At 35.6% G+C, this 20,517-nt stretch overlaps 1 protein-coding gene across 1 annotated transcript in view; it reads left to right on the plus strand.

The window, feature by feature from the left end:
* Positions 1-2,208: 2,208 nt before the first annotated feature.
* Positions 2,209-20,517, plus strand: part of LOC142356108 (coiled-coil domain-containing protein 87-like) — a gene marked incomplete at its 5' end in the record, with an annotated part of 31,130 nt that continues 12,821 nt past the window's right edge. Inside the window, 8 exon segments of the mRNA XM_075408076.1 lie at positions 2,209-2,396; positions 4,312-4,470; positions 6,698-6,852; positions 7,302-7,435; positions 16,760-16,851; positions 17,316-17,504; positions 17,859-18,134; positions 19,569-19,718. Of these exon segments, the coding sequence (XP_075264191.1) occupies positions 2,209-2,396; positions 4,312-4,470; positions 6,698-6,852; positions 7,302-7,435; positions 16,760-16,851; positions 17,316-17,504; positions 17,859-18,134; positions 19,569-19,718 (1,343 nt within the window).

Raw genomic sequence — 20,517 nt, forward strand, 5'->3', positions numbered from 1 at the left:
TACCTACCTACCCCTTCCCCCCACGTACCTACCTACCCCCCCCCCGCAACGTACCTACCCCCCACCCCACCTACCTACACCCCCCCCCCCACCTACCTGCCCCCTCCTACAACCCCCCCCCCCCCCCCCCCCACCAGCACCTACCCACAACCCTGAACTGAAAAAAATTTTAACGCTTTTTATGTTGTATTGGTCTGCTATTTTTGTTATTTCTAGTATTTTTTTCGATCTCGATATTCTGACTTTGTCCAAGTTAGGGAAGAGATTATTTAGCACGACGATTCGAGTCGTTTCCGGTATTCTACCGGCTATGTTTTTTAATTCGTCGTCTCCATCGATGATTCTTACGACCTGACTTCTTGGAATTGACTTCTTGGAATTGACTTCAGTGACTTCTATTGCTTTGCATTTAAAATTTGTTTACGTGACGTCGTTTCTGCTTTTAGGTCAATTGCGTGACTTACCTCACTAAAAAAAATGACTTCTGAACTCACTTATGGAACTTTAATTTTTATGAAGATTTACTAGTTAATAGTGTGCATCTAAGTAGTGCCAATCTTATATGCCCTAATTTGTGATTATTAGTCTTGAGTTTTTTTATTTCGAATATCAATTTTGAAATAGCTCTTTAAAGGCTTTTTCCTTATAGAACGTATGTGTCAAAAAATTGACAGTCCGAAGCTAACCCGAAAAGTCTAGTGGTCTATTGATTGACTGGTGGTCGATTATCTATCTTATTTCTTTAGGTGTTTCAATTCATGGAAGGCCACGAGCGTCTATTGCGGCTATTTTCCGGCAATCTGCCGGCTATGTTTATGCAGTTCAACGAATTTGAATTGCATGGGTGCACTGCCTTTTTTATTTCTGTTCACACGTTTTTCGATATTTTCTTGTCAATGAAAATTCAAATTCAAGTAGTGATTCTAATCAGGCTGCGTACTAAGAGGAGCGAAAGTGAGTCGTTTTAAGGTGTGAAATGGTTTTTTTTGAAATTTGCTTTTAAATTTTTGCAAGAATTTGGTGTTTAAACATTTTTCGGTTTGTGAGAGCGACTTTTTTCACGTGTGACTTTTTGGCGTTTTCTCTTCGTTTTCTACACGAACACTTTTAATAGGTGATACGCTTGTTCTGGCAATGAATTTTTGTAGTTGTTTAAATCTCTCAAAAGACAACTACAGAGTTTAAGATGTTATTTGTTATAAGAGGCTATTTGTTTTCATGAAATATGTTATCATTTAGATTTTTGCCGGTTTTGTAGTTCATTTTATTGTTCTGTTGTTAGTCTCATTAATTATAGTTTTTATGGGCTCTCTATTTCTTTATAATTTGGAAGCATTTATGTAGTTGACTTACGAGAATTGAAATTTAACTGTTTTGACGACTGTTTTACTACTCGTTTTGACAGTACTTGTTTAAAAAAAATGTTTGTTTCTAGATTTTGGGTTTTTTGTTCTACCACGTAGTTTCATTAATAACAGTTCTCTGGGTTCTCTATTGAGGCATACTCTAACCTATTGAATTGCTTCTATTCATACTGAACATTTTTGACGACTTTGGCACGAGCTGTTTTCATAAATTGTATTTATTGGATTTAACCAGTTTTTGATGTTATTCTATCACTTAGTCTCACCAGTGACAGGTCTCATTGGCTGTGTAATGATTCATATTTGAATCTATTCAAAGTTTCAAGTTCAAATATAACGGTTTTAACGATTCTGGTGCAATCTGTTTTTGAAATAAATGAGCTATTATTTTTCTTTAATTTTGCCCATTTTTGATGTTTTTCTTCGGTCGCTAATCTCATTAATGACAGGTCTCATTTGATCTGTAGTGGGGAATAATAAGTTAAGGATTTTACTATATTGCTGAGGATTTATTGGCTTCGACATTTTTGAATTTTGATGGTTGCTTTCATTTGTTGTTACTTTTGTTATGTGGTCTATTAGTTGTTAAAGATGACAAGTTTTAGAATCGAGTTTAAAGATGGCAATTTAAAGAACATGAATGTTTCATTTTCTGCCCCTTCTTACCAAGTGTGGCTTCTTACCTCCCCAAGATGAGGCTAGCTACAACCAAAGCCAACCCCTCGCGTGTTCTTCGAGAGCATTTCGCCCGGCAATGGACGGCTATATTTTAATTTCTGTCAAACTTTGAGGTGGAAAAAATTTATCTGAAGCGTTCTGTAACGTGTAGTTAATTTGGTTGTAGCGTCTTCCAAATACAACCACGTGGAGGGTCGGTTAGAAGCACTTGAGAGACAGTTGGAAGAGTTAGAGAAGAGTGAGCAGGAGGAGATAGAGAGACAGAGGAGGGAGTTGTACGAGAGTGCATCTTCAAATGAACCCAGACACCCACAGCCAGCTGTCATATCAACCAAACTACCAAACTTCATGGTGGTAAATTATATAAATGACAATTGATTATCAAATTAGTATTCTAACAAGGAGGCGCGCGTAGTTGATGTTTATAGCTGCGAAGCTGTAAGCTGAGCGAAGCTATATTGCGGTGCTCTTGGTTTTTTTACAATTCAAATAATTTGAATTGTATTGGGGAGCTGTCTTTTTTTAAGATCTGTTCACACATTTTCATCATTTTTGAAGTCAAATTGGAGTAGTGATTTTGGTCACGCCGAAACAGGAAATTGAGCGAAAAAGCGAGTGGTTTTGCGGCGTGAATTTTTTTCGCTCTAATTTTAAAGTGGAGTGAGAAAACGGTGTTTGAACAAAAATTCGGTTTCTCGGTAGTGGTTTTTTGTTCACATGCGGCAATTTCTTTCACTGTTTTTTCGATTTTTTTGGATCAGATTTTTTTCTAAATGGTTTTCCAATCCATTCACAGCTCATTCTAGACCTAGTTTTTTTGTTTGAATTAATTTTTCATTTCTCGCTAGTGGTTTTTTTGGTTTCCATGCGTCATTTTGACATTGATTTTCTGTTTTTTCTTATTTTTTTGATCTGATTTTTTCTAAAATGGTTTTCGCAATTCACTCAGTCCATTCTAGGTCTAGTTTTTCTGTTTAGTCAATGAAAATTCTTTGAATTGTTCGTCAGGACTTGTCCTGCTATGTTTTTTTGTTTCGTCGTCTGACGCTCTTTTTTCGTTTTACATTTGTTCACACGGCAAAGCTGAAAAAGTCAAATTTTCTGAATGACTTCTTCCTCTCACTAACGGCATTTGCGCGCGTGACGTCATTTCTCACTCGCTTTAGCAAAAGTTTTTAGGTTATTTGCGTGATTAGATTTTGATCATATTTGACTTACCTCACTCAATAAAATGACTTTTGCACTTTAAAACCTAAGTTTAATTTGAATTTGTTTAAGGTCAAAGGAACTGATTTGTGCAGTAAAGGTCCCTAATAAGAGGCTTCTGCGGAATGAATTTTAGCAAGCTTTATTAATTTATCTCTGAATGTTTTTACCTAGTTTTTTTGAGCGGCGTCATTTTTTTTCAATTTAGATCTGTATCTGTTTCTATCTCTATTATATGGCACGCAGGTCTATTCTTTCGCAGCTATTCCGGCAATCTGCCGGCTATGTTTTACACTGCTAGTTCCCACCTCTTTCATGTTAACTTGAGAATTGTTACCATTCTACTAGCCTGAAAAGCAGGTAGGCAAAATGAAGAGCAAGGTCAAAGGACGTTCAACTGTCCAACTTATGGTGATAAGTAATCAACTACACAACGTTTTTGGTAACTTTCTTTTGAAATATTTTGTCCATCACAATAAAAAAAAAGATTACAATTTTTCACTTGAGGAATAAAACTGTAGCTGTGATCTGTGGTATTCGGAGAAACTTTATCAATTCAAAAATGTGCCATCTAACCAGTGAGACTTGAACGTTGCTACTGAAAAATCTTTCGATTTAAATCCTTTTAGAATTATGACAGCAGGAAGGTGTAACTGAGTTGCTTAATCGTTTTAGAATAACACTTACAAGACCGATATTAAAAGAGACAATTTTAGGATCTGTCCCGTAATGTCTGGTCATCATAGGATCAATGTAAAAAAACAACCCGCGCGGTATGGAGAGGGTAGGGAGGATTTTCAAGGGTTTTCAAGGATTTTCAAGGGCAGGAGGATTTTCGAGGGCAATTTAATTGTTAGAGTGCGTTTCCTCTGATGTCCTCTTTATGCTGTTCCATGACAGCCCACTATGTAGTTAACAAAAGCAAAGCAATTGAAAAAATATATTCCAGAAAATAAGTTGAAAAAAAACTTTGCCAAAATTATTCAAAATATTAAATTCAGAAATATAAAAACAAAAAACCGGAAATCTGAAATGAGCGGTATGATTGTTGGTTGTTATTTAGGTAAGAACGAATGACGTTCGAGTGTCTGACAGAGTGAGTTTGAATTCTCTAACTCTGAAGAGCTACCCTCCCGTGTTCAACCATTTGACCAAAGAGATCGCACACGACACTGTCAAACGTCTCGATGCCAGACTCTTCTACGATCAGGAGATTAATGAGGTACGTATTGGGCGTTTTGTTGGGGGGGGGGGGGGGGAGGGGGCTTGCCAGATATCTGTGGCCTTGCAGGGAACGCAAATTCCTTTCCTAACTGAACATTTTTAACAATATGCAAAAATGAAGATGACACATTTTTGCTTGATTGCTTTGCGTTTGTCTGTGACGTGACGCCCATGATTTTGATTGAAGAAGTACAGGTTTCGATCGAAACTTTTATCAATTATTACCCACTTTTTGTTCACGTTTATATGAATATTAAGCAAGCTTCTTCGATCTGGCGAAATTCCCACTTTCGAAAATAGGAGAACCCCAAAATTCAAAATTTAGATTATTGGTTTTTAATAGCCGCCCTCATCTTCTCAGCCGGCTATTATAGCGCTCCTATTTTTACAATCCAAGAATTGGATTGTATTGGTGCTCTGTCTTTTTTTTTATTTTTGTAAGATGTTTTCACACCTGTTTTCATGATTTTGAGCTTTCAAGACGGGATAAACAGGTAAAGCTCAGCGGGCATCAAGTTTCATTAGAGGCCCGCGTTAAGTAGTCACTCAAGTACTCAGAGTGGTGAAGCTACTGGGAAGGCCGTAATTCAAGGTTAAAAGGTCATTTTTGGAGTCATTGCTTTTTACGGCCACTTAAAGCGCTATATCTTTTGCTACTCCAAAAATGAACACGGTAATTTATGCTAATTTTTTCAAATTGTTTGAAAATTTTTGTCATTTTTTGAGTTGCTTCAGACTTTGATGTCAAAAAAGCTCATCTGTGGTTTAATAATAGGTTATTGCATAGTTTCTAGTGGTAATGAAGTGGTTTTAAACATTTTAAAATCATGAATTTTACCAATTTTTTTTTAATCAAACTCGTTTTTTTTTTCAAATTTTGTGACATTTATTGTCATTATTCAAGTTTTCCAGCCTCAGGGGGCAAGAAGCCGCCTCTAGAGTCTACTAACAGTTTACTAAAATTATTTTTTGGCCATAGAATGGTATTCAACATTTTAATATCTTTTATCAATTTTTTGATAAAGTTGCAATTTTTTTTCTTTAAATTTTTGAATTTTTTATTCAGTGGCCAGGGAACCTCCTATAGGGTTTGCCAGTATGTTACTACATAGTTTCTAGGGGCAATAAAATAGTTTCCAATTTTTTAATTTTCAATTGTAGGGAATTTTTTAAATAAAGCTTGCAATTTAAAACTTTCGATTGTTTTCAATTTTTTTGATTTTTTGTCATTCTCTGATTTTAACTATCTTTACTGGCCAAGGAAGCTTTTTAAAAGTTGTAGACGGTTTAAACAACAGAACTCCAGAGTCAAAAAAATGTTTTGACCTTTTTAATAGCCTATTTTTGGAAATTTTGTTGAATTTTCTCTTCTCATTTTCTTGATGCATTTTTCATATTTGTCCAGTTTATCTACTTTTAGTGGCAGATTCATCTCTTTCAAGGTTTTTGCGTAAGTTAATGAGTATTTTGAAATGAGTCATATATGGCCGTCAAGTTAAAAGCTGCAAGGGTTTTAGCAACGATCGTTTTTTTAGTTAGTTTGTTTGATTCTTTTAGTTTCTCAACTTTTGAGATTTTGTCTTGTTGGCTGGGATTGTTCAATTGATCTGCTGGTCAGGTTCATTAGGTCTGTCTTTCATTCAATTACTTGGATTGTTTTTCAGGACTTGTCCTGCTATGTTTTTTTTTTTACTTCGTCGAATAAAAAAATGTTTCGCTTTACCTCATTTTGCCGCCTTTTCAACATTTTGCGTGAAATCTTTTTGTTTTCTCTAGGCTAGTTTCTCTCTTCTCTCATTCTGCTAAAAGTGATTTTGAACATCAGTTGCTCAGCAAAGCAATTCAAAATGAACAGAGTCAGTATAAAAAATTGAAGTCAGAAATAGAAACGGGATAAACCCATAAAGCCCAATTTTAGATGCCCGCTATTTGAACGTCGTTCCTATAAGTATTAGTTACCTCTCTCTAATGCTTATTGTTATTGATAGTAGCCCCTGTAGCCTCTCTCTACGAAACAGAAGTATATTCAACTACGAAATGCCATCAAAACAAATCGGACTTAAAAAATGTTTTTGTACAAAAATCTTTTTTTTTTCAATATCTTCTGTTATTTCAATCCCAATCATGCTTATTGGAATCAACGGCGGCTATTTTCCGGCAATCTGCCGGGTATGTTTAAGTAATTTAAGATGAGAAAGTTGACTTTGTTGATTTTGTGTTTACAGCTGTATGATGAGATGTTGGGCTCTGCACCTGGTGACCACTTGAGCATGGAATTGGATCCAGAGGTTGAACCTGCCGGTGGGAAAGAGATGAAGATATCAGACACCTCTGCATCCTGGTCACTCTTCAAGAAACCCTCGGAAAGAGTTGTCAACAAGTGAGTAGGGATGCCCATACCCAACCCTCTCCAACAATGCGATTGAAAGTGAATTAACAATATCATAGTCTTAAACTTTGGAACCCTACGAGGCTAATCTGGGTTATTGAATAACTCGCCTGGCTCAAATTTAAACAGCTTTGTTAAAGGATTTTGACAACAAATATTGTTGAACCTTGAATGAAATCATTAAACGTAAAGCACGAGGTGAATGAGAACGAATTTAATGATATTAAATTGAGATCTGTTCAAAAATTTAAAGAATTTTGTTCTGTCGATCAGTGGATTTGTTTTGACCACCATTTGAATCGCTAAAAGAATTGTAAATAGAGCACGAGCATAAAAAACTATTTATTTTTGATAACTATTTGAGAGGGTTTTTGGGGCAAGCTTGTTTTGATTATTCTTATGAAAGTTGTGTAAAGTGGACTTCTATGCTTTTTATTTAGAGACCTCCAGCCAATTTCTGAAGGATTGGAGCCACCTTGGGCTGGAGTAGGAGACATGGAGGACTGGAGACGGACTGCTGATGGGTCATTCAAAGGGTCACATGAGATGCTGATAAAACTTCTGAGGAACAAAGGTAAAGAAAATAGACGGGATCATCCGAGTCTGTTCCTAGTACAGAGAGTTTGATCACATCTGGGATCTTTTCCGTTTGTGCCCCCCCCCAGCTTAGTGGGTGCATATTATTTGCACCCCCCAGATGCACGTGCCATATTTTTACATTATGATTTACTATGTATAGGCACGTGCTCTGTAGCGGGGGGAGCATAACGTACTGGGGGCACAAACGGAAAAGATCCCACATCTGTATACAGGGAGGCTGAAAATTTTTAATTGCTCTCAAACAAAGTTTGTAACAATTATAACAATTATATTAGTCCTGCGTTCTTTTTATAGCTGCGAAGCTGTAAGCTGAGCGTAGCTATATTGCGGTGCTCTTGGTTTTTTTTACGACTCGAAGAGGAGTATTGGTTTTCTCTCGGTCTTTTTTTTTTTTTACAGGAAGTACTATTTGTTCAGGTGGCGTTTTGACCTAAAAGCGAAAGCGAGTAAAATTGCCGTGCGAACTAATCTTTTCTGAGCGAAAGAAGTTTTTTGTTCATGCGCTACGTTCAGTGAATGAATTTTTGACTTTGAAAAGAGTTTTTGAGAGATTGGCGCATATAGATGACAGTTTTTAGCCGTTTTTTCGTCTAAGTGGCCCAATTTTTTTTAATTGTAACTTGGTTTCTTGTAGAAGTAAATTTTGATCGATGCCGCATAAAAATGCAACACTCTTAAATCGATGCCACAATGTTCTTGTGATCTTGATAATGCGTTTAAAGCGCAAAATTGACCCGTTTTTCTCAATTTTTTTTGCCAATTTTTGGTTTTTTTCATTAATTGCTTCATTTTTGGCTTTTTAAGCGGACTTTATTTTACCAAAGTAGTACAGATGTCAGCGTCTGTTTAATAATTCCTGAATTGGATGCCTCTTTTGGTCGTGAGGTGTTTTTGTTTAATAAAATTGTACACATACTAATCCGATTTTTGCGGTTTTTTGTCAAATTTTTTAAGTTTTTTTATCGTATTTTGAGATTATTAACCATTTAAAGTCTTTTGGTGCTCTATCGTTAGTTTCGGTTTCATTTTGTTGCTAATTGAGCTGTTTTTGGCCACAACTATTTAAAAATCAGTGAAAATTTTTACCACATTTTGAGAAATTTTTTTGCAAATTGTTCTACTGTTTTGCAATTGCGCACTTTTCACTTCTTATTGAGACAGGAGGATGGCTATGTGCTGTTCTTAATCCTCGAGATTGCCTATTGACAAACAAAACCATATTTTCAATCTTTTTCATTTTGATTTTTAATTAGGTTTTCCGATTTCGTTTTGATTTTTCAGAAATTGCGAATTATTTTTTTTTAAATGCACGAGGAGTGTAATCTTTCTCACACTGTATGTGTTCTCCCTATTCTAGCATGTTTCCTTCTAGCATTCTCCTATGAATTATAGTTTATTAGTTATATAAAAAGGAAAATAATTGATTTGAACTAACTTTTGGCGTTTTCTTTGAATTTTTTTGTTGGATTTGAACTAATATTTTTTGTCATTTTCCCTGGAAGTTTTTCTTCAGTTGATTTTATTCAATGTATTATAGTACTGAGGTTTTGCTACCTTAACTTTTTCAAACTTTGTCCAACTCTTTTTTGCGAATATTCTTAGGGCTTGGTTTTGGTAAAATACGAATTTTTCCATCTGAAAATTGTTCTTTCTCTAGTTTTTAATGATTAATTTTGATTTGATTAATTTTTTTGGGTCATTGTTAAGTTTTATGGTGTTCATTCTGATATAAAGCGACAGCTAATGTCTACAGTTAAAGCGACAAAGTTTATTTAGTTACCAATTGATTTCTGTTTTGTATTTTAAAATAGTGTTTCGATTGAGAGTTTACGAAAATTGTGAAAAATTTTGTAACAAATTTTGGCATTTTCTTTCAATAGTCAACTTTCTCTTAAAAATTAAAGTTTTGGGAGCCTAATATGGCTTGAATTCTGATGCTCGCGTACTTTGATGTTTTTAATTGCGTAGAAAGAATTGGATTGTTTTATATGCAGGAGAAATGTAATTTTTAGTTTAGTTGGTTTTGCCTTCGTTTTTTGACCGAATTTTTGTTGTTTGTAGTCATTTTATCATAACAGTTTATTTGAAAGCTAATTCTTTCAAGATGACGACTCTTTGAGTCGTTTCCGGAATTCTTCCGGCTATGTTTTTTGTTTCGTCGTCTGACGCTTCATTTTCGTTTTACATTTGTTCTAGAACATTCTGTCTCGTCACTGCTTAAATGGCTTTTTCGCGCTTGATTTCACGCTTTCTGCGTGACCTAAATTGCGGTTATTCAGAAACAGAATCTGTTCTTAAAACAAATTTGATTGTAAGAAAACAGATTGTATGGTCCGACAGCCGAGTGGTTAAGGCGACTGGGTGTTAATCCGGAGAGCGCCGGTTCGAGACGCGATAGGGAATCTTTTTTTGCACCCAAAAACAACCTCCTTTGAAATAAACTTGTAAGTTTTATAGGCGGCGGCGATAACTATTATCAACTCACTTCTGTATCTTTTTCCATCTGTATTTTACGGCACGCAAGTCTATTTCGCAGCTATTCCGGCAATCTGCCGGCTATGTTTTAAGCTATTTTTTGCTCACATTTTGTCGTCTGATCCCCCACCCACCTCTTTCATCTCTGTCGCTAGCCCGCACGTTTGAGCTGTCAGGGGTAAGTTTTGATTATCATTGGGTTGTCGACGTTAAGTATATTTTTTCTTTGGAGCATCTGATACGCTAGCAATGAGAAACGAAAAACTACCCAACAGTTCTAAAAGTAATCAAGTTACTTCTACGCCAAAGAATTGTTCTTCAGCTGATTCAACTTTTACATTCGATAATTGCTAAATTTGGTGTTACTTGGGACATCTCTGGAGCAACTACAATTCTTTAAAATACTTTAGAATGTTACCATTATTTGAAAAATAGTATCCTCCGACAAAAGCTAGTCAGCTAAAAAGTCGGAAAACGGATGAATGGAGCAGAGACATGGTTAGACAGTTAAACTATAGCCTCCAAGTATAGCACAAACGATATTTTTGAGCAAAATTTTGTAGTAGCTGATGTTTTGTTTCGCCACGCTGAGCTGACGTCATGTTCGCATTATTTTGCGCTGCAAAGACCATGTGCAGTTTTGGCAGAGACTTTTCCAAGAGTTAAGTGCCTATAATGAGATTTGTCCATTTAACAGTTTTAAAACTTAATTTTTCCTTGAGTGGTAAAATTGGTGGCGGGGGTCACTACACGCAGAGTTCAATTTATATGTGATGCAGTCCGATTGCTCTTTTGTCTAGTTCGTACTTTCAATTTAATTCAACTAAACTTTGGTCGATCGATGTACTCATCGTAGAGAAATGTGAGTGGTATCATTAGAAAACTCGTCCAGAGTAGAATTTGAAACTAAAAAGATTTTTGAATTTTTTTTTCGAGGAGTTATCGAAGTTCAAATTTTTGTTTGAACAAGTGATATTTGGCATTATTTTGTTCACTTTTAGCGTTATTTCATGTTCAAATTGAGTTTTTTTTCTATCAAATTGTTAGTTCAAAATTAGATTTTACGATACAAAATGAAATAAAACCTTTTCACTGAAATGTTATTTTTAATGGCGTTGTTTAATGGCGTTATTGTTTAAAAATGCTTCATGACCCATTGCTCATGATAAATGCTCGGAAAAAATATAAGAAAAGTCTGAATGGAAAGATAGATGAAAGACGACAGCTGCTCGAATTACATGAAATAATTAAGACAGAAGCAAAAAACCACTAACGATTGGAACGCGAAACTTGAGCTGACTACTTCTTCTAAAGCACGTAATTACAATGAACTGCAATTAAGGATCTGTTTCAAAAAAGTTGTGATGTCTTTCATAATTGTTCCGACCCATTTGTGGGGGAGAACTATATACTCAAATGGGTTTTTTGTTCGGTCAATTTTGGCCGATCGATATATTCATCGTAGAGAAATGTGAGTGATATCATTAAAAGGCTCGTCCACCCTAGATTTTGAAATTAAAGATTTTTTGAATTTTGTATATTCGAGGAGTTATCGAGGATTGAAGTTTTGTGTGAACACGTCATATTTGGTATGATTTCGATCACTTTTAGAGTAATTTTTCTTCAAATTATGATCTTTTCTTTAAAAATTTTTCATTCAAAATTATATTTCACGCCACAAAAGGACTCAATTCGTATTCCTGATACACAAAAGTTGATAAAAAGACTAGTTCTGGTCTCATAGGGAAGTTTACTATAAAAAAATTCGAATTCTATTTGAGAGCTGTTTTTTTAGAAAACTTCAAATTTTTTAGGTCACCTAGAGACTGGTCACTTTTCATATCGATATATGGTTAATGATATACCTGATTTACATTAAAATAACGCCTAATGAACAAAAAACTTGTTTTCAAGGAATCGCACATGTTTTTTATGGCTTAGAGCTTTTTGTAATTTTTAATGAAATTTTGATTTTCTTTTTAAGGTTTTACTGAATTTTTGGAGCTCTATGGCGTAGAATCGTTGACTAAATGTGCGATGGGTTTCATAATGAGCATCAGTGAAGCTATTCAGTGCTGTGATTGGACAGCTAATGACTGTTAATATTTTATATATATATATATATATATATAAAATCTTAACAGTCATTAGCTGTCCAATTTAAATTTGGATTTTTTTTACATTAACCTATCATAAACTTATTTTTGTGAACTGTAAGCCGGTCTCCGTACTGACAGGAGCCCCTTCCTTTCTATGTTGAGCGGTTTTATCTTCTAACTACTGGTTTTATGACTTCGATGCCACAAGATTTCAAAAACAATTTTGAAATTTTTGGATATTTTCGTATTTTTGAATCCTTTTGAAATTTTATCACATTATTCTAATTTGGATAGCTCCCTTTAGTTTAGGGAAGACGTTCAATGGAACATAGATAAAGTTCTCAGAGAAAAGCTTATGGTTTAAATGGCTTCGACTCTTTCTTCTCGCACTTTTCTACTGATTTTTTGGTTTTCGCCTGTATTTGTTGTTTTCATCGTCATAAGACTTATTGTGATATCTTATTGGTAACCCATGCATGACAAACATATTAGTCCTTCTATCGAGTCATGACTGAGCGTATTTGTTAACTTCTGTTGAAAGCTATTGAATTTAATGCCTGTTAAGACTTCAAAAAATAAAAATATTTTTGAACATTAACCAATCGTAAACTTACCGTCGTGAACTGTACGAACGCCTCAGTAAAATGCCTGAACTCCTTTTTCAAAACTAATCTAATTTGTGGTTTTATCTTCTAACTATTGCTTTGATAAAATCGATGCGCGAGTTTTCATAAAATTTTTGCATATGTGGAAAATTTTGGATTTGTTTGTGGTTCTTCTGAAATCTCATCACCTTATCCTATTAGTGTTAGTTCCAATTGGCTTAGAATGTATGTTCAATGGGTCATAGTTTTCGAAGAAAAACTTATGGTTTAAATGGCTTCGACACTTTTTTCTAGCACTTTTCTACTGATTTTTTTGGTTTTTGCCTGTATTTGTTGTTGTTTTCATCGTCATAAGACTTATTGCGATATCTTATTGGTAACCCATGCATGACAAACATATTAGTCCTTCTATCGAGTCATGACTGAGCGTATTTGTTAACTTCTGTTGAAAGCTATTGAATTTAATGCCTGTTAAGACTTCAAAAAATAAAAATATTTTTGAACATTAACCAATCGTAAACTTACCGTCGTGAACTGTACGAACGCCTCAGTAAAATGCCTGAACTCCTTTTTCAAAACTAATCTAATTTGTGGTTTTATCTTCTAACTATTGCTTTGATAAAATCGATGCGCGAGTTTTCATAAAATTTTTGCATATGTGGAAAATTTTGGATTTGTTTGTGGTTCTTCTGAAATCTCATCACCTTATCCTATTAGTGTTAGTTCCAATTGGCTTAGAATGTATGTTCAATGGGTCATAGTTTTCGAAGAAAAACTTATGGTTTAAATGGCTTCGACACTTTTTTCTAGCACTTTTCTACTGATTTTTTTGGTTTTTGCCTGTATTTGTTGTTGTTTTCATCGTCATCAGACTTATTGTTTTATCTTATTGGTTACCCATGCATGACAAACAGTTTTGTCCTTCTATCGAGTCATGACTGAGAGTATTTGTTGACTTCTGTTGAAAGCTATTAAATTTAATGGCTGTTAAGACTTCAAAAAATAAAAAAAATATATTTTTGAACATTAACCAATCGTAAACATATCGTCGTGAACTGTACGAAAGCCTCAGTAATTACCAGAACTTCGTTTTCCTACTTCAACAAAAACAATCTAATTTGTGGTTTTATCTTCTAACTAGTGGTTTGATAAAATCGATGCGCGAGTTTTCATAAAATTTTTGGATATTTGGAAAATTTTTGGATTTGTTTGTGATTCTTCTGAAATCTCATCACATTATCCTATTAGTGTTAGTTCCAATTGGCTTAGAAAGTATGTTCAATGGATCATATTTTTCAAAGAAAAATTTATGGTTTAAATGGCTTCGACACTTTTTTCTAGCACTTTTCTACTGAATTTTTGGATTTTGCCTGTATTTGTTGTTTTCTTAGTCAATGACTTATTGTAATGTCTTATCGTATCAATGACTTGTCAATGACAATTATGCTTGTCTTCCCATCGAGGCATGACTCGTATGCTCCCAGCAAGCGCTTTTATTGCCTTCAGCTGAAAGCAATTGAGTTTAATGGCGTTGATACTACCGGTTTTCTCAGAAATTTCGTGGTTTTAATGTGTTTGTTCATATTTATTGTTATTTTGAAGTCTTATTGAATAAGAATTTCATGTTGTTAAAAAATTAATGGATCCCAATGATTTTCAAATGTGACCCAAATGCACTTATTTAATCTTTCAGTATAATTTTATTTGCATTAGTATGAATGAAAATGGACGGAAGAATGCATAGTATTCAGATAATAGCTAATGATTTCAATGGCTTCAATAATTTGTGTTTTCGCAAATTGTTCAATTTTTTGAGTTTTTCTGCTTCTGTAGTCCGTTCATATGGCTTAATCGATCCAAGGACAAGTCCTATTGGTTTCATAATGAATCTTTAGTAAATTTATTAAGAATTATTTTGTTGTTGATGATTTTTAAGACTTAAGAAATTATTTGGTTTAAAAAAAGTTGATTGATTTTTCAATTTTGCCTTATTATTTCCTTTTGTCGACTTTGTTACCTAGTCTCATTAAGGAAAATTGCCATCTGTTGTATAGTATGGACAAAGTAAAGTTGTGCAGTTAAGGTGTTATTCGATTGCATTTTGGCGTTGTTACTAGGTGCGTTCAAATTTAGATACTTAGTTTTTGCTGCTGTGAAATTTTTGTTTTTGCTGCTTTTGTTGTTTTTTTCGTATTTTTTTCAATGAAATATCTCGTGAGCGCTGTAATGAGCATGGCGTTATGTAATTCAATAAGTAGTTAGGTTTTTAAACGTTTTTTAAACGTAAACATCTATTTTTATTATGTCTTCATTTGGTTGACAATTAAGTCAAAAGTGTAGATGAGCTCGGGTCGGAACATCATGTGCGAACGCACATTAACGAGCATCCTTGTTTGTATGTAAAATTTCTTGACTATTTTTTACTCTAATGATGATAAATTTTAACTTTTTCAACAGCAAAGGATATACTGGTAAAGCCAAAGTACATTAAGTCTCTGTGCACCTCTCTGATCCGTTTTGCGACGGTATTCTGTTGTGTTTATTTGTTCTCGAACAAGGTTTAAAGCAATTATCGTCAACTTGTGTGTTTTTCATGATAAATTTTTACTCGACTGTTGTTGCGCTTTTGTTCTGGAACATTATTTTACTCGTGAGTGACTTTTTGGCGCTTGATTTCTTGATTTTTTGCGTTATCTAAATTGCTCTAATTCTGCAATTAAGTCTGTTGCTAACATATAGGCGATCTGTTGCTAACATTAGCGAGTAAATAGCAATGCTGTTTTAGGTGAGTGCATAAGGTCTCAGACTACCCTCAGAGGTCGAGGGTTCGAGCCCCTCTAGTGTCGTCCATAAAAACTCTGGCCACACCCCCTCAGAATTAAATTGCCACGCCTGTCGTTCTCCGGCAATTCGTTCGATGTTAGCGGTTTCGTGTTTCCTAATTGCCGCCAGCTTTGCTAACTCATTTTAAAGCTTTGGATGAGTATACTTCCTTCTCTTAAGCAGTTACCTTAACTGGGGTCATTTGTTCTGTGACGGTGTTAACTCAGTGATTAACTGGTTCCAATTCTGCTGGAGTTCGTTATATTAACTTCGCAACAGTTTTGATTATTTCAAACTACGAAAATCATTTTTGTTTGTGATGTAAATATAAACAGGATATAATACTACATGTTTTGAAGTATTGAGCAATCAACATACGACAATGTTATAGAAGAAGAAGAATTTATTTCTCCAAATAAAGCAAAAATAAATAAATCACTTCACTAACAAAAATTTTGAAAAAAAAATTTACACGGAGAATGTGGCAATATGGAGAAGAAAAACAACGGAGACACTGTGGCTCTCAAGCGTTTTCCCTGGCATAAATGAATGATTTTTTTTCCAAAAATTCGGGGAACATTTTGTTTTTGGTATCATAGCCAATCATAGTACTATGAAACTTAATGCATAAATTGGACAGAATATCAGAGAGTGGCAGATGGATATAACGAATGTATTCATTTGTAATGATCGAGTTGAAAAGTCGAACCATTACAGAGAAAATGATCTGATCTGATCTCATTGGGCCATTTTTCTGTTAATTTCAGTTAATTTCAGCCGCTGGATTTCTCCAATAATTTTTTGCCTTTTGGTATTAGTTAAGCTTGATAATAATCAGTTTCAGTAAACAGATATTATCAGCACTTGCACGATCGGTTTTTTGAAAGGCAGAATTTCGATCGTGTGAGATCTTATATGACAAAGTTTATATCAAATTATACCTGGTATAAAATTTCATTTTTTAAGACCTGCTAACTTGTCTTACCTAGGCTTAATGAGGTGATACAACATTTAGTAAGTCCCGATAAGATAGTTTGTATCAAAATTGAATGAGCATTAACGAATAAAGGTTTCATATCACTCGGGTAGAGTAAATTCTATCGCTTTAATGTGTGAAGTTTCGTGCTTTTGATGCTCTAATTTTTGACTACTGTCAGGATTTGTAATTTTATATAGGAGTTGACTTGATGCCCCGACTGCCCTTTTAGGGGAGGGGCTTTCTTTTAATTGAATATAATTTAATGGATGCATAAAATCTTCTCATGTGAGTTAAACCTTTCGAAACCCGTATTTCAGATCATGGAGGAGTGACTCTGCAGAATGACGACCCGTTTGCGAGAGATCACAATGCATGGATGTCATGGTGGAAGACTCAAGTTGATCAACAGGTGCATCAAATTGACAACCTTATCCGTATCGAACTCCAAGTCTAAATCAGTACAGTACTAGGCAAGACTTGAACTTAGACCTGACAAGTTTTGATCAAGACTTGCACATGACTGTTTAAGTCTAAAATGTGTTATGATCATAGCTTTGAATCACTACTGATACACAGACTTGCCATTAGACTTGCCCAGTACTTATATTAACTTGGCGTTAAGTACGGTTAATTTCTGTTCACTCTGCTGTCATGTTTTAGGCAAAAAATCTTTATGATTGCTACGCCCTTAACATAGAAAACTAAATCGAACAAAAATTTTTTGGATGGAATAACTTCGCCAATTTAACGGCTCCTCAAAATAACGGCTCGAAATTAAGCATATAGAGTGCATGCATTAAGTTACGTCTAATTTGGAATTAAATTTTAAATTAAGTTTAATGCACCTTCGTTATTTGAGTGTTGTATGATTAGGATTACCTGAAGTTTCTGTCAGCGAGTGAGGGAGATTATTTGCAACTGTTGCTGCATCTCTTCAAAGACGAGGACGAGCTGGCAGCATCGGCAAAGGGTGATTCGGACTCGGAAGACGAGTATCTCAAAAACCCTCACGACACTGTTCTTCAAATGCTCCCACCCAAGAGTCGGGAGAAAAATGCTAAGGTGCTCGCTTAATTTTTGTCCTGAATTTGGTCTTGCAACTGTTTGTATCATCGGCAATGGTTATTCTAGCGATGTTAACCAAAAATATGAGAGCTAAACTAAAACCTCTCAAGGAAACGATAAAAGTACAAGCTGGACGTTGGATGTAGGGAGAATTCATATCAACGCTGTTACATTTTAATCTTTTGGTCTAGACAGTTTGGTCGAATTGAATATAGCTTCTAAATGCATAAAGTATAGCCAAGTAGATCTGCAGAAAATTTGGGAACATTACAGCGAGTATTCATTGTAGAGAAAGCGAAGAACTATCAATTATCAAAACTATATTGCGCTCAAGTTTTGATTTCCTTTCAGCTAATAGAAGCGGTTCGTGAGAAGGAGAAATACTCGGAAGGATTCTGGAATGCGAGATCAGTGAGCATTGGAGGTCTTGGAAAACTTCCCAGTCGGAAGGAAGTGGAGGACACGCTTAGTGGAACGAATGCGGGAGGATTGGATGGAAGTCGGACTAAGGAGAACACTATGCTGAGCACAGAAGGAACCAAGTCTGGCTTCAGCCGGAAGACCGAGGAACAACCGCCTGTTCTCCACAAACTAACATTGGCATTACTAGATGGGAAAGATTGACAAGTAAGCCCCCTTTTTTATAAAGAAGAAAGGATAGTCTCTCAATTAAATGCTCCGTTTTCAAAGCATTGAGCTGACATCGAGATGAAGAAGCAACTGATAGTTTTTTAATTCCTCTCAAACTCTTTCCTTCCCTGACCCCGGACGCTTGACCCCTTCCGCCCTAATGGACCGCTCCCCCCCCCCCCCCTCTCTACAGTTAAACTGAAGCTAGCCGCTCTAAGCACCATCTAGCTGCTATCTACTGACGAGGGCAAAGCGCTCACCAATGGTTTGAGAGTAATTCGCCCGCCTTAAGGCGGTTATTAATAGCCCCACAGCGATAGCTGGGGCTATTATTGGCCTTCTCTTGGTTTTTTACAATTCAAAGAATTTGAATTGTATTGGGGGCGTTGTCTTTTTTTTAAGATCTGTTCACACATTTTCATGATTTTTGAAGTCAAATTGGAGCAGTGATTCTAGTCACGCCCAAAAAAGTAGTGGAGCGAAAAAGCGAGTGGTTTTGCGGCGTGAAATTTTTTCGCACTGAATTTAAAGTAGAGTGAGAAAACGGAGTTTGAACAAAAATTCGCTTTCTCGCTAGTGGTTTTTTGTTCACATGCGGCAATTTCACTTTGATGTTTACTGTTTTTTCGATTTTTTGGACCGGATTTATTTTGTAAAGCGTTTTCCCTATCCATTAATAGTTCATTCTAGGCCTAGTTTTTTGTTTTAACCAAATTTCCATTTCTCGCTAGTGGTTTTTTTGTTCGCTCGCGGCATTTTGACATTGAATTTTTTTTTTAAAAAAAATTTTATCGTTTTTTTTAGAAATGGTTTTCCCAATTCACTCATAGTCCGTTCTAATTCTAGTCTTTTGTTTAGTCAATGAAAATTCTTTGAATTTTACGTCAGGACTTGTCCTACTAGGTTTTGTTCATTCGCGTGATTAAATTTTTGATCACACTTGACTGACCTCACTCTCAAAAATGACTTCCTTACTTTGAAATTGACTTTTATTTACTATAATTCAAAGAGATAAGGTCAAATGGGTGTGTGTCGCTCTAATGAAGGTTATTTGAGAGCAGCTAATAGAGGCAGCAAAAACTTATTTAGGTTTTGAATCAAAATATAACATATGAGCCTTCAATGAAAAGACGATTTTTTTTTGGTCTGTCTTTTTTACTTTTTTGAGACTGCAGATCTACGAAGCTATTGCGGCTATTTTCTGGCAATCTGCCACATATGTTGTTTTATAGTGAGCTTAAATGTAGTTGCAGAATTGTCAACGAATGACATCTTTTGGAATTGCTCAATTCTCTACATTTTAGTTGAGCGATTTCAACAAATTGAAGATGAAATAGCGAAGAATATGTCTGAGAATGGCTGAGCTCAATTGACGTTTTGATGAATTTTTCCTCTGGCGCATTTTGAACGAGACTAAAAACTGATTTTCAGGATGCCCTGAAGGAGCAGAAAGCGGAGAGACAGAGGAGGAAAGCAGCTGGAGCCTCCCTTCAAGATAGACTGGAACAGGTCTGGAATGATCTACGGGTACCAGACCAGATGCGCCTGGACATGGCTCTTAAGTACAGTGGCGAACCATGGGTAAATATTGAGTAATTCCTCTACCAAATCCTGTTTGAAGTACTTGGAGAAATGTTTTCACCAAGAACGATCCTGTTTACAATATTTTCGATGCACCGCAATGGAAAAGCCAACCAGAGAGTTGGGCGCAATTTTTTGTAAAAACATTTTTACTTGTATTGTCTTCAATATTGCCTGTTTAACAATTTTAGTGAAGCATCGCTAAGGAAAAGCGTACGACAGACTTGGGCTCAATTCTCAACATTTATATAAGTGTTTGGGAACACTTATTCGGTCTTCTTATTAATTGCTCTCAAACGAAGTTCGTTGCAGTTATATTAGTCCTGTTGGTCTTTTATGCAATTTTTCGCTTGACCGATTTTTCGTCTGATCCATTTGCCTTTTCGTCCTCAAAAACGGGGAAAAACAGGTAGCGCTCAGTGGGCATTAAGAAATTTCGGCTCACTGGTCTCCAAGTATGCAATTCACTGAAACTGTTTTGGAGACTTATACTTATAATGTGAAGGGCGGTTCTTAGAGGATGAACCACCCACCCCCCTCCCCCCCCCCACCCCCCCCCCCCCCCCCCGGTGCACCCCCGCTGCGCTCATCTCACGCCCCTTCAATAATGCTAAGCTAGCCTCACTAAACCGTGGCTAGCTACTGACGAAGACAACCGCTCGCCGGTCGTTTGAGAGCAATTCGCTCCGACGTTAGTCGCTTATGTTTTTTCTATCTAACTGAATTCCATTTTGAAGGATTTTTAATTGCTCTTGAACGAAGTTCATAGCAATTATTGTAAACGTGTGTGTCTTTTTAT

The sequence above is a fragment of the Convolutriloba macropyga genome, unplaced genomic scaffold (genome assembly GCF_964194025.1).
Source record: "Convolutriloba macropyga unplaced genomic scaffold, txConMacr16.3 SCAFFOLD_632, whole genome shotgun sequence".
Taxonomy (NCBI): Eukaryota; Metazoa; Xenacoelomorpha; order Acoela; family Convolutidae; genus Convolutriloba; species Convolutriloba macropyga.